The sequence below is a fragment of the Catharus ustulatus genome, chromosome 1, assembly GCF_009819885.2.
Source record: "Catharus ustulatus isolate bCatUst1 chromosome 1, bCatUst1.pri.v2, whole genome shotgun sequence".
Lineage (NCBI taxonomy): Eukaryota > Metazoa > Chordata > Aves > Passeriformes > Turdidae > Catharus > Catharus ustulatus.
In genome coordinates, this window is record NC_046221.1 from 34,772,933 (window position 1) to 34,786,290 (window position 13,358).

The 13,358-nt window shown below is 39.0% G+C and overlaps 1 protein-coding gene across 2 annotated transcripts in view; it reads right to left on the reverse strand.

The window, feature by feature from the left end:
• Window positions 1-13,358, reverse strand: part of SKAP2 (src kinase associated phosphoprotein 2) — a 121,547-nt gene that overhangs the window by 28,763 nt on the left and 79,426 nt on the right. For both annotated transcript variants that reach the window (XM_033073303.2, XM_033073312.1), the window contains exons 7-9: window positions 11,379-11,503; window positions 10,409-10,472; window positions 9,972-10,067 (exon numbers count right to left, since the gene is read on the reverse strand). In XM_033073303.2, the coding sequence (XP_032929194.1) occupies window positions 9,972-10,067; window positions 10,409-10,472; window positions 11,379-11,503 (285 nt within the window). The remainder of the gene's footprint in view (window positions 1-9,971; window positions 10,068-10,408; window positions 10,473-11,378; window positions 11,504-13,358) is intronic.

Here is a 13,358-nt window from a genome sequence, read left to right on the forward strand (position 1 = left end):
GGAGCTGGACTCTGCTGCATATTTTACTTTCCTAGAAGCAACCATCCTGCTTCTTTTAAAAACTTGTAACCAGCCCAGGGAGGAGCAGCCAAGACAAGGAAAAAAGCAGCCTTTTCCTGTGTTACCTTCTTCATATGTGTGTTAACTAACCATGACATCTATTGCAAACACAGAATGCAACATACAAACAAATCAGATATACATGCACACAGCCAGAAAAACTCATGAAGCTCTGGTTAATTAGCAGTATTTTCTTAGGCTAATTCCTCCGTTTTGAGGAGAGTAGCAAACTGAAAGGAAAAGACATATACAGAAGGATTTATGCTGATGCATTTCTAAAGGTTGAAAAATTAAAATCAGAGATTTGTATCTACAGTAACAGAATGATTAATTCAGCCTTTAGAGCCCACCTTGCTGGGTCTTATTTGAGAATTCAGTTGTACAAATTATGGTTCTTTAATAGCTACCTTGTGGAAACCAGAAAAGTTGAGAAGTGATAGCCTGAGGCACCATATAACCTCTGGTTGCTCGTTTCTCAAAAAACTCTGTCTAATGGTTTTAATAGCCTGATACGCAGTCATTCATCACAAATTCAAAAAATTAAGGTTCTTTGATCTATCTGTATAGTATTTATCACATTTATACCCAAGCAGTAGAATGGGCCCAATATATATTTCTATTTTCATAAATATACATAATACAATTGACATTTTACTTTGAACTTGCTAAACTGCAGCAACTCCTTAAATTTATGCTTAATAAACTATCTCACATAACATGACATTTTCTCTGAATGCTTGCATTAAGTGTATTGCAATGCTTCTTAATTAGACAAAAACAGTGCCACCACAGAAAACTCTGTTTTCAAAAGAAAATACTTTGGGTCCACAACCCACTGAAGACACACATGCATAACAAAGCTTTGTTCACATTTAACATGAAGCCAGTTGTCAGAGACAGAGTCAACACTGAAAAAACTATGATACAAATAAAATTACTTTGTGTGACTTTTTTGTCAGGATGACAGGCTTTTCTCAGACAGGATTCTATCTCTTAATAACAGTTTCTGTCAAATACTGTTCACATCAGATTGGTTTTACAAACCAATAGAGTCATTGTCTAATGTTGGTACACGGAGAATAGAATAAAAATTACTGACCAGTACCTACAATAAAACATCTTCTTTCCATAAGTAAATTCATTTCAGTAAGTCATGAGCTAATTAGTCTTTGAAGGAGTTCTTTAAACATAAAAAAGTATGATTAAAAATACTTCCATTTTAGATATGCCTTCTAATTTTAAGCAAGTAAGTTTTAAGATGCCACTAGACAATAGTTTATTTTGTGGTGTATTTTTTGTTGGCTTTGGTTTGGGTTGGGTTTTTGGTTTGGTTGGATTTTAGGGTACTTGTCTTTAAAAATCTGAAATACATAAATAAAATCTAGCATTTGCTAACGTGAGACTTTGACAAACACAACCTTTCCAACATAGACTCGTTTGATTTATTCCAACAGTTGATCACAGCATCAGGAAGATCACTTCTATTTTCTCCACCTGTAAAGTCTGAAATCTATGAAGCCTGAAACATCTGAAAACTGTGAAGTCTCTCATGCAGTTCCAAGAGAGTATAAAATATATCTATACTTAATAGCACACACTTTCCATTTATTGTAAATACTCTAATTGACTGCTTTGAATCTTGCAACTGACCAAATTTTCTGCAGCAGAGGTATGTCACTGAATAAAATATAAATAAAGAACATTATTATAAGAGTATTTATCAGTGGACAAACCCACCCTGAGTCCAATCAGTCAACATACCTCTCACAGGCGAATCAGCCTAAATATGAGTACTCAGTGGTTATTCCACTTTTACTGGTCTCCTCACTTTTGCAAACATATGTGTGATGAGGAAGCAGGGGGTGAATTGCACCATGGACAGTGGGCTTTCTGACAGCTATGGGCCACCTGTTGTTCACAGGCAGCTACTTTATATTCACTTTAAAAGAAATGCACAAGAGCCTCTGAACCTTATTTTTCCTCACAAAGACCTGCCACTTCCCACTCAATGAACATCTCATTCTTTTCAGCTACACCAGATTGTCTTACCTCCTCTTCCATCACTGACACCCAACATCAATGGAAAGAAGGGCTCCCTCTTTAGATGTTGGATTACAGTAATTGAAGGTAATGCCCAAGCTCTTGTGGCAAACAAAACCTGAGGTCCAGGTATCGAGTTCCTAACAACCTTGTGGATGCAATGTCTTTAAATATTTGTCTGGATTCGTAACTCATGTCACATGAGCATTTAGTACCTGAAGGATAATTTCAAGGCATATATAAATCCCATAAGAGTACTGCCTCAAAACCCAGAGTGCAATAATTCCAACAAGGCTCCATTTCATCAAAGCTGCTGGGATTCAACCATATCCAGTTAAAAGAGACTGTTTTTCAATTATTTCCATGTCTGACACTTAGCAGATCTCAAATCCCAGTGATCAAGACAACAAAACAATATGTCTTGGACCTAAAATAAATAAAATAAATAAAATTTATTTCTTTATTACTACTCTCTCTGCTAAAACATAGTTCACATCGGCTTTTCAGTGCTCTTGTATTACATTAATTGCTTTTGAATTACAGCTGTGTAATCCCTGTAGCACCCCCTTGTCCTTATTCTGGTACTCCACCTATCAGCAATATGTGCAAAAATACTCCATTCATACAATAATATAATGGCTAAACAAGTGGAAAATACTTCTTAAAAACTCTGAGATGCAATTCTTGAAAAAAAAAATTTGAAGAATCCTCACTGTTTTAAAAATAAAAAAGTCCCTTGCTGTGTCCTTGAATCTAAAAGGTATTTTCATGGAAATTATTCAAAAAAACTTCCAGAAATTACTTTGAAAACTTATCTTTAGTACTGTCCTCAGAAATGTTGATCTTACACACAAGTCTTTTCAACTTCAATTATTCCAGACCCTACTTATATTTTATACTTTAAAATCACTTACTAATTAAAAGCACTTAGAATTCTTTCTGTGGAAAAAAAAAGATAGCACATCAGCATTATATACAACTTCTGGACGAGAACCAAAGAATTCCCTAACTACTGAAGGCAAGCAATAAACACCACAAGGAATTTGGACCACATGCCAAGATATATAACAGAAGGACTTAGCAGCAATGATCACAGGTAACATCTCAGACTCCATAATCACTCTGCTGACTTAAACCTACTCCTTCAGTTTGCAACGACAAATTAATAGTTTCTTTCTTTAAGCCTACTGGTTTTAGGAACTGATTGTACAGCTATAATGCACAACTGGGACTGCTTGGCACCAGACACTGTGTTTTGGCTCACATACCCTGACTGTGCTATAAGAAGCAAAAGTGTCCTGAAAAAGAATTTTCATTAACACAGTGCTGTGAAATCTTCACTTCTAGAGTCAAAAAGTCAATATAAATGACATTACATCTTGAGAAAACAAATATTTGCCATGAGTGTTCATGACTGACAGATGAAACTTAAACTCCGGGACATAACCATTACTTCCTTCTTCCCAAGAAGAGGTGAATCAGAGAACATGTTCTTCCCCCACCACCTTCATGCTCATGAAAAGGGTACAGTATTATAAAAGAAGTTGGTTCTTCAAAACTGTAGCAGTCTAGTAAGAACAAAGAATGAAGATGGTATTGTTATGCTGCCTAACCAAAGCAGTTTACTGTTAGAAAAAAATAAAGCATGAAAGTTGCTTGAAGAGACAACCATAAGAAAGAAACACGATGGTAATTCTCTACCTTCACATTCAATGTCAGAAAAGTTCTGAAACAACATTAATATAATTTTTTAATTTAAAATGCTTTGTTTAAAATAAGTAAACAAATTGAAGTGTTTCTTTGCACAGCACACTTCTCATTGCATGAAAGTTAAGACACTTCTTACCTTTTTCTGAGCTTGGCTTTAGAGTTTCCCTGCCTAAGCTTCCAACTGCACTCCTAAACAGAATTATTTCCCAGAAACCTGAGCTTGACCAAACAATTTGGCAGAGGATTGGTAACAGGAATCAAAAGACAAACACCAAGTCTCCATTCCCATCATCTTGTGCCAAATCAGAGACTGTATCAATCCTCAAATTTAATTTATAGAAAACTAAGAACTGGTGTAAGTTGTATTGGCTGGAGATCACCACAGCACTGAATTTCACCATCCTTACCTCTTTCTCACCTGAAAGTTTTCTGTATTATGGACAGAAGAAGTGATGGCTCAAAGCCACGATGTCAGTCTTATGTCACATTACATTGCTTCAGGATTTCCAACCTAATCTGTTCTGTAAGGGCTCTGAAAGGGAGAGTTTTACCTCCACGCCGCAAATAAGCACCACCAAAATAAGAATTAGAATTATCTTTAGAATCGTTTTAATGGAAATTACACCACATGCCATGGAAGGTACTGCTATAATGCAAGTTTGTGAGGAGAAAGAGAATAAAAGAAAAAAGACAAAACAAAATTGGAAATTAAGGTAAGTATGTTAGCGTGGATTAACACCTCTTTTCTCTTATTGGACCACAGTGATAGACAGCACACAAACAGAGATGGGTTTAAAGAAAAGATTAAGGGGGCAGGCAGTAGTTGGCATTGCAGTTTTGGGTATGTGCTTCACACAGATGCGAAACCACAGAAGACAATACTGAAGGCCTTAAAACTATGTCACTGAAACCTCAAGTTAATAAAAAAATTCTGTCTTCAAGGCCTGCAACAGACAGGAACAACTTTAAAGCTGGCACATGTTCTGTTTTATGACAAGGACAACTCCATTGTTTAAAAGACCGCTAAGCTAGAAACTTTCTGCATAGACGTAGCTCAGATTTATTTAATACTACAGTTTCAGAAGCTGTTTTATGTTACAGTTTGTAACATTCAGCTGTGGGCTGAAAATTATATATAGTGTACTAAGGTAGAAAATAAATAGGTAATTAAGAAAAATGGTCCTTTACTAACTAAATTTTTCATTTTGCTTAGCCAAGTTTTCCTCCATGATTTTTATTAAAAAACAGAAAGACTAAAGCCTAGCTTGCTGAAGAGAGTATAAAGATTTCTTTTCCTGAAGAATCTTCCAAGGACAGTTTTACAAGCTGGGAATTCTTTGAAAGTTCTGATGTTTTTGACTTTACCTGAATAACCCCTGTAAAACACTGACTAATACTGAGAACCATGAAAATTATCCTTCCATGGTAAATATTAATTTGTATGGGCTATTAAAGAAGAAAGTGACTTAAGAGATCAAAAGATTCAATTTCCCACATCTCTTTGTACCCCTCCCAACTATCAACCTGCCGGCAGACAGTACATAGTGTATACCACTGTAATCCACGCTTTAGGCTAACAGACTGTTGGCATTCTCGATAGTGGTTTGAATCTATCCAACTTCTGCCTGGAAAATTCATCTACACACTGTCTCCTGTCACAAGCAGGAGAAAAAAATAGCTAAGCAATGAGATAGGTAGAGAATACAGTGTCCTAGTTACTGCTACAGTTCTCAAAATTTTTCAGTTTTCAAAACTGTGTAAAGATTTCCATATCCTTTTTTTTTTAATCCAAAACTCTTTATTCAACTACCAAACCAAATATTATCATCTGAACTGGCTTAATTTCCTTCTGAAATGCTGGCATAAAAAACACTGGAAAACCACAGAAAGGCAAAATTTTACTTACTTGAGAAAATGTAAATTATAACCAAATAAATGATAACACAGTATAATGAGCTGTGCACCTGAAATGCAGTATTTATAAAGCTAGTGGATCTGTGAAAACAGAGGATTAGAATCCTCTAACATGAATATGCTTTGAGGATAAAAACAAAGTGGAGATTAATTTCTTCTCCCTTTTCACAAGGATCTAGCATGTTTGCCTTCTGCATTCCAGAGCTTAGCATAGCTTTGCAGCTGTACAAATAATTTTTTTTTGTACTCTTAACAGGCGTTCCAGATTTCTTATTTGTTCTGTATTATTATGCCAGGTAACAGCAGGAATAATGATGCTCCACCCTTTGACCATGAAAGGAAGAAAGAGTAATTCACTTTCCTGGGAAAATAGAAAGGACAGCCAGCTGTAATTAAATGCAACCAATCAGGCCTAATTAAAGAAGACGAGACCAAACTGCAGTGTACTCTTTTACCATCAAGCTTAGATGAACAGCTATACAAGAAACAAATAAGACCTACTCCTGTGAGGTTTGTCAACCAGCATTTCATCTAACACACTTCAATATGATATGGATTAAGAAGAAAAGGACTGCTCTAAGGCCTCAGAGCCATGAGTCTGTAATTCCATTTAAGCATATGATTATTAAAGCATATTTATGGAAGATAAAAGGACTAAATAATCACCTAAAATCTATTGCAAATTTATGCTTTATTTTTACTTAATTATGTCAACACATCAGAGTCAAAACTAAAAGCTCATCTGTAAAAGGTAAAATGGTCTTTCCTGAGAAATAGATGAGATGGAAAAAGCATGAGATAAAGGAAGATAATCTCTACTTGATAACACAAAAATGAAGCATGCTCCAAGATCACGGGAAAATAAATTACAGTAATTTCACGACTATAAGGTGCACCCTTTTGACTAAAATTTCGGGCCGAACCCAGAAGTGCGCCTTATAGTCCGGTGTGCCTTATCTGATGGACAAAGTTCCAAAATTTGCCAACCCGGAAGCGCGAGCCGTGAGCCGAGCCGCGAGGGGGGGTGGCACCACGGGAGCCGCGAGAGGGGGCAGGAGCGGGCTGCCGCAGCCGGCAGGAGCCATGCGGGGTGGGTGGGACCGGGCAGCCGTGGGTAGCCCCCAGCCAGCAGGAGCTGCATGGGGAGGGAGGGAGCGGGCGGCCCCGAGCCATGGGCAGCCCCGAGCTGCCGCGAGCCGTGGCAGCCCTGAGCCGCCCTGAACCGCCCTGAACCGCAGCAACCCCAAGGTGTGAGCTGTGGCCGCCCTGAACCGTGGCAGCCGCGAGCCCCACTCGCCAGCCGGGGCTGGGCGGGAGTTCCGGGGCCCGCGCGTGGGGAGGGCACTTGGGCCTGCGTTTAAAGGCTACACCAATCTGTGAAAAATGTTTCCAATTTGAGCACATGCCAGTAAACTCCATGATCGCGGGATTCTGTTACTAATTCGTTACTTTGTTGCACGTGGCACGGATCTTCGCTGCAAAAAAAAAGCGCCCTTACAGTCTGGTGCACCTTATATAATGTACAAAGTTGAGAAATTTGCCACCTCCTGGAGGTGCACCTTATAGTCGTGAAATTACTGTAATTTAACTAAAAACTGAATCTAAATTTCTTGAACTATGCCTTCTTTGTGATGTTGCTACATTTCAGGTTTATTAGCCACATTACGAGATAACAGCACCCAGGAAACTGTCAGAGAAATGGGATGTAAGTGAAAATATCCTAAATTCCTACAGAATCCCACCAAGGCAGCAATTCATTGAAGATAGAGCTCAAAGCAAAGAATTCGAAGTCTATATTAACCAATGCCCTTCTCACAGTATTTTATGTATTATTGCTCCAGATCTACTTGCTATCTGACATTCAAATGAACAGGTATGGTAAGTGAAGCTCAAAAAAAGAGTAATTTATCTCAGGATATATGTGGAGCTTCTTTAACAAAAGCTTAAGTAAGCATACAAGACCACTTTCTGTAAGAACCTCAGCATCCAAAAAGCACTGTAATAAGTTTTGGATGTATCTTGTAGCTATAAGATTAGGCACGGTAATGTAGTTTTTATATTCCCTGTAGATAGTTCTTCAGCATGCATAACATACTGCATGACATTTTAGCAGAACATGCATTCTGTGTTGAAGTAATCTAGGTATAATTAAAAGATATGGAACAACCAAAAAAACAGCTCTTAAAAAGATGTACAGTAAATTCACGAATACAAGCCGCACTGACTATAAGCCGCATCTCTGGGTGTTGGCAAATATTTTGGTTTTTGTCCATAGATAAGCCGCACACGAATATAAGCCGCTCTGTCGTTCGCAGCGAGGACCCGCGTGCAATTAGTAACAGAACCGCGGGAGGGCGGGGTTTACTGGCTGAGCTAAGGCTGTGCAGGCTCGGCCCGCTAGGGGCCGCTGACAGGGCCAGGTGGTCCAGCCCGGTGCTGCCGCTCGGGGCCGGCCGCCGCTGCCCCTGGGCTCGGTCACCCCGGGTCGGCGCTGCCCCGCGGTGGCAGGCAGGGACGGAGCTTCCCCTGCTCCTACGGCAGCGGCGGCGGGCGGGGAGGGAGCTTTCCCGCGCCCGTGGCGCCGGCGGCGGGCAGGGACGGAGTTTCCCCGCTCCTGCCGGGGCGGCGGCGGGCGGGGACAAAGCACCCCGTCGGCTCCCCGAGCCGCAGCAATGGCTGCGCGGGGCTCCCGTCGGCTCCCCGGGCCGCAGCAATGGCGGCACGCGCTTCCCCCCCCTCCCCGGGCCGCAGCAATGGCGGCGCCGGCTTCCCCCCCCCTCCCTGGGCCGCAGCAATGGCGGCGCCGGCTTCCCCCCCCCTCCCTGGGCCGCAGCAGGGGCGGCGCGGGCTTCCCCCCCCCTCCCCGGGCCGCAGCAGGGGCGGCGCGGGCTTCCCCCCTCCTCCCCGGGCCGCGGTAGGGGCGGCCCGGGTCCCCCCCCCTCTCCTCCCCGGGCCGCGGCAATGGCGGCGCCGGGCCCCCCCCGTCTCTCCCCTGGGCTGTGGCAGAGGAGGAAAGAGAGCTCTCCCGCCTCTCTCCCCGCCCCCCGTGCTGCCTACAGGGAGCCAGGCTCCACCCGCGGTGCAACAAAGTAGCGATTTGTAACAATCGCAAAATGCCGACTTTGCAGCTGCTCGGCTCAGCACTCTGGCAGGCACTTCTGAGGTTGTATTAGCCGCTCCTGATTATTAGCCGCATTTCCGGTTTAGGAGCAAAATCTTAGTCAAATTGGTGCGGCTTGTATTCGTGAAATTACTGTAATTTTATATCTTATAACTTTATGATATTCATTTTCATGAGACACTTGTTTTTTCATCCCTTATTCACTGAAATGACCTGAAATTGAAAATCAAGACAAAGTGTAAAATATTCTTTTCTCCAGTGGTCAGGAAATTTTACCTAATAGATACAGAAAGTTAGTCAGCATCACATGAAACAACTAATTCTTTCTCTCAGATTATTGCTGATAATTGCACTGCTCCAGACACCAAGGGGTATAGAACTCCATTTCATACAAAGTGATTATTAATTGTCATATCACTTCAACATGTCACTTGTTAACTAATGATAACTGAAAATTTGATTTTTTTCACAGCTTCTTAGAATTTAATAAAGACCAGTAACCTTTCTCCTAGTACTTGAATGTCTATAATCAAGAACTTTTGCCAAACTCTTTTTCTTTCGTTTTGCCATCTGACAGATGCAGTTGGACATTTAGAGCCATAATCATTCGACTACATTGGAAAGTCCAAAGTAAAAAGTTTCAATACTTGTGTTGCTTTCCTTGTAGTTCATTTCCAGAGTCTTTTCAAACAAACACATTGCTTTCTTGCAGGATTATAATACCATGTATTAGGTAACATTTGGAATGATAGAGAACTTCTACTTAATACAAATGCCAAAACGAATAAAGAAGAAAATAACGGGCATGTTGTTGGAAAAAGCTGTAAGGCTTTTCAATTTTTTAATTAAAAAAAATTGCATACCAGAAAATGTTAATGAGCTGAAAGTCCCCTGAGTTCACTTTTACAGATTCTGTGCTATTTTGATGCCTCTGCTAAAGAAAACTGTTCTCACTCAGAACTGAAGACACTATTTTTTCAATGTCATAGCAAAACCTGAAATCTTAAAGCATCTTATTCATCGTGCTACTTTACTCACTTCCTTTAAGCCACTCAGAGTCGTCAAACTAGAAGTAGAGAAGACAAAATGATCACAAGTCACACAGTAAGAAAGAATTCAACAATACCGTTAACTTCTTCATAAATGCTATCATCTGTAAATTCACTGCTCACTTGTCCAACATCATCATATTCCTCCTCAGGAATGGCATTAGATTCCGTGTCTGTAACAGCAGTTTAAAAGTTAACAGTTAGTGGAAAATAATGCCTAAGCAGAAATGAAAACAATTATTCTATAACCTGCTCTTTCCAGTACATTCTGGTTATTTTTTTACACTGTTCAAGGGATAAGAAAGAGTTTAAATGAAGGAGCTTTCAAGCTAAACAGTATTCTGGGAGAAAAGCAAAAATCTTGAAAAAAAGAGAAAAGTAGCAATTGAAAACTAGGACTCGAAACTTGGACATGTAGCAATCCTACATGTACTAACATAGCAGATAAGTGGACAGAACTACTGTCACTAAGCAGTATTAGCAATAAAGACAACTGCTCTACAGGCTGGCTTACCTTGAATTACAAATTTGACTTGCTGTACCCATTCCTCTGCTTCTTGGGGAGTAGCAGCTGTAAACTATTAAATGTTTATTAATAATTACTAGCAGTAATGACAAAAACACAACTACAATTTCATTAGCAATAAAAAAGAGGGAATGTAACATTCCTATCACTTCCTCAAGAAACCATTAGCAATTCTTTTCATGTCTTCTGGTACTTTTCTTGCAAGGATGCTTCTTATAATGTACAGCTAATTTTGACAAATTTACGTAATTGAAGGAGAGGATGATGGATTTGAAACTCTGATCAGCAGCTGGCAGCTGTGCAGAAAAAAGCTGCTTCTCTTCATCAATGTCAAAGCCAGAACTGATGAACAAAATTTGCCCTTGACAATTAGAAGACACCCATGAATTTCTTTAGACTGCTGGGTACAGTTTTCTTAAAAATGTTCTTGTCAGACTCCAACACACTACCTGACAGCTTAATTAACTGGCTTTCAACCACAATCTCAGATATTTAAAACTTATTAAACTTACATTCCATATTGATGTCTGGCTGATAGATCTCTGAATTGCACAGCTGATATGTGCTTTTTTGTAGGTTTTCCTTGAAAAGCCATGACCAATACAATATGTATTTAACACTGATACATATTTTAACCTTTTTTTTACTATTTAATTCATTCAAGAAATCACACAGACATACTATACAATAGATATTAAAATGCTAATATTGAAATGACCAATAGATAAAGATGATAGATTTCCTTGCTCTTGACCAAAAAGATAATATTTGAACATGTACATACATACATTTAATCAGATTTTTTTCCCTAATATATGAATATACAATACAAGCAAGCAAGGGTTTCCTTTTTTCATTAAGATATCAGTGACAGTTGTTGCACCGAAATGTTAATTCAGTAACAGGAATTGTAACAGCTTTGTCAATTAAATTTCAAGTCAACATTAAAAAGTCCAACCTGATAAATGCGCTTATCTGGAGCAGAGATTTCAAAACAACAATCTTTCTTTGCATCCTTCCGAAGGCTATTATTCATTCTGATGGTGTAGCCCTCTAAGGCAAATTCACCTTTCTGTTGTTTGTCTGTTGGAGATAAAAAACAAAGTTAGAGTTTCATTTACAACAGTGAATGTAAGTGGCTCAGCAGGTTATCGTTTATTCAGATTTTGTTTTCTATTTCATGAATTTTACAAAGAACAGGGAGGTTTTTAGCAAAATGATTAAGTGATGCTTCTGGAGATAAAGCTTTATTTTAAGGGAAGACGTACCCAAAAGTACATCTTTCTGTAGGATGCCTAAGGAATTCCACAGGGGGATGTTTGCAGATGGTGGTCTTATTTAGTAAGAAGTGCATGTTATGACACTTGTATCTAGGGAAAGCCAAGAACTGGAACTTGCAAGACACGTTTCCTATAAATCAGTGTCTCTTTCAGGTTCAGTAAACCAATGGGAAAACCTGTCTAGCTCAGAACTTGCTGAGCTCCTTCCTAAACTAACCACTTCGCTCAAAAAATAAACTTCAAGCTTCTTTTTAAGCAATTGGAAAAGCTGCTTTTCACATTCTGCCACCCACTCCCAGATGTGCCTCCTTTCAACATAGCAAAAATACAGAATGAATTTTGTTATAAATTCAGGTGTGTGCATCTGTGTTCATTCCAAAAGCATTTCTCTCAAAACAGCAAATGTTTAATCAGCTAATAAAAGTATTGAGCCCTACCACAGTTTATTAGGTACAGCCATGTGGCTGTTTTAAAGACAATTCTACTTTTCAAAGGTTCTGGTTTATAAAAGTATCACTTACAGCAGATCTGACTTTAAATACACTGCATGTTGTGCAAGCAGCACCTGCATACTCCTTTCGAGCCCTTCTACATCAGATTTTATGTGCTCTGGCATATTTTGGAGAATATTAAAAACAAACCAAAAATTTAAAAGTAATTAAGTTTTGCAATTTCTGCAGATCACAGTGCAGCATTCAAGTGAAGACTGGTATCACAATTCACATTTTGCACAGGCAAACAAAGAACAAAGTGCATACCAAAAAAATGCCATTTAGTGTGGGGTTTTTTACACAGAGGAGAAATGCATTAATTAACAATAAGCACTAGGCACAGCAGTAAAACTATTTTAAATATTGCTGAATAGATCTTAGGTGCAAATTGAGCATCCATTGCTTACACTTGTCAACAAAAGGAAAAAACCTCTACAGTAGATAAAATAACAAAACTATTGTTTTCAACAAATTTTTCTCATATTTCTAGAAATTTAATAGGAAAGAAAATCTGTTTCCACTCCTGAGAGGGTAAAAATTGGTTAACACAGCAATGTGAACATAAATGGACATAAGGGCAGTCACCAGTCAAATTCTCTTTCTAGTAATCTTATATGCACTTAGACACATATTCTCTTGTCCTTCCACCTTTTTATGAACTCTCACCCAGGGCAAATACCCAATAACACAATTATATGAGAAAATCTAGGGCACTATTCTATTTTGACTTCTATTCCCTTCCCCCACAGTAAGTTTTATTCTGTGTCAAATCAGTACTAATAATAGAGCACTAATATTTTATATTTGCTCAATCCTCCACCCTTATTTCAAACAGCACACACATGCAAAATTTATGAAATCACACCAAGGTAGATATTAGAAATAATAACTTGCAATAGGTTAACTAGGTTCCTTTTAATGAAATTCATTTCTGCCTAGGACTGTTATTGTTCCCTCACTTGTGACCTCAGGGAGAAGATGAAGTGAAACACATTAATTTCTCACTCTCCCATGCTGGGGGTTTATCAAAACCCTAGAAGATAGGAGCACGCAGGCAGAATAAGCAAACACGAGGTTCAAAAGGTAAAAACATTTTGTCAAGATAAAAATGAGGCAAGTATTCAAATTTACTCTCTTGGATTATTTCTGAGACTGCTTCTCTGTGAC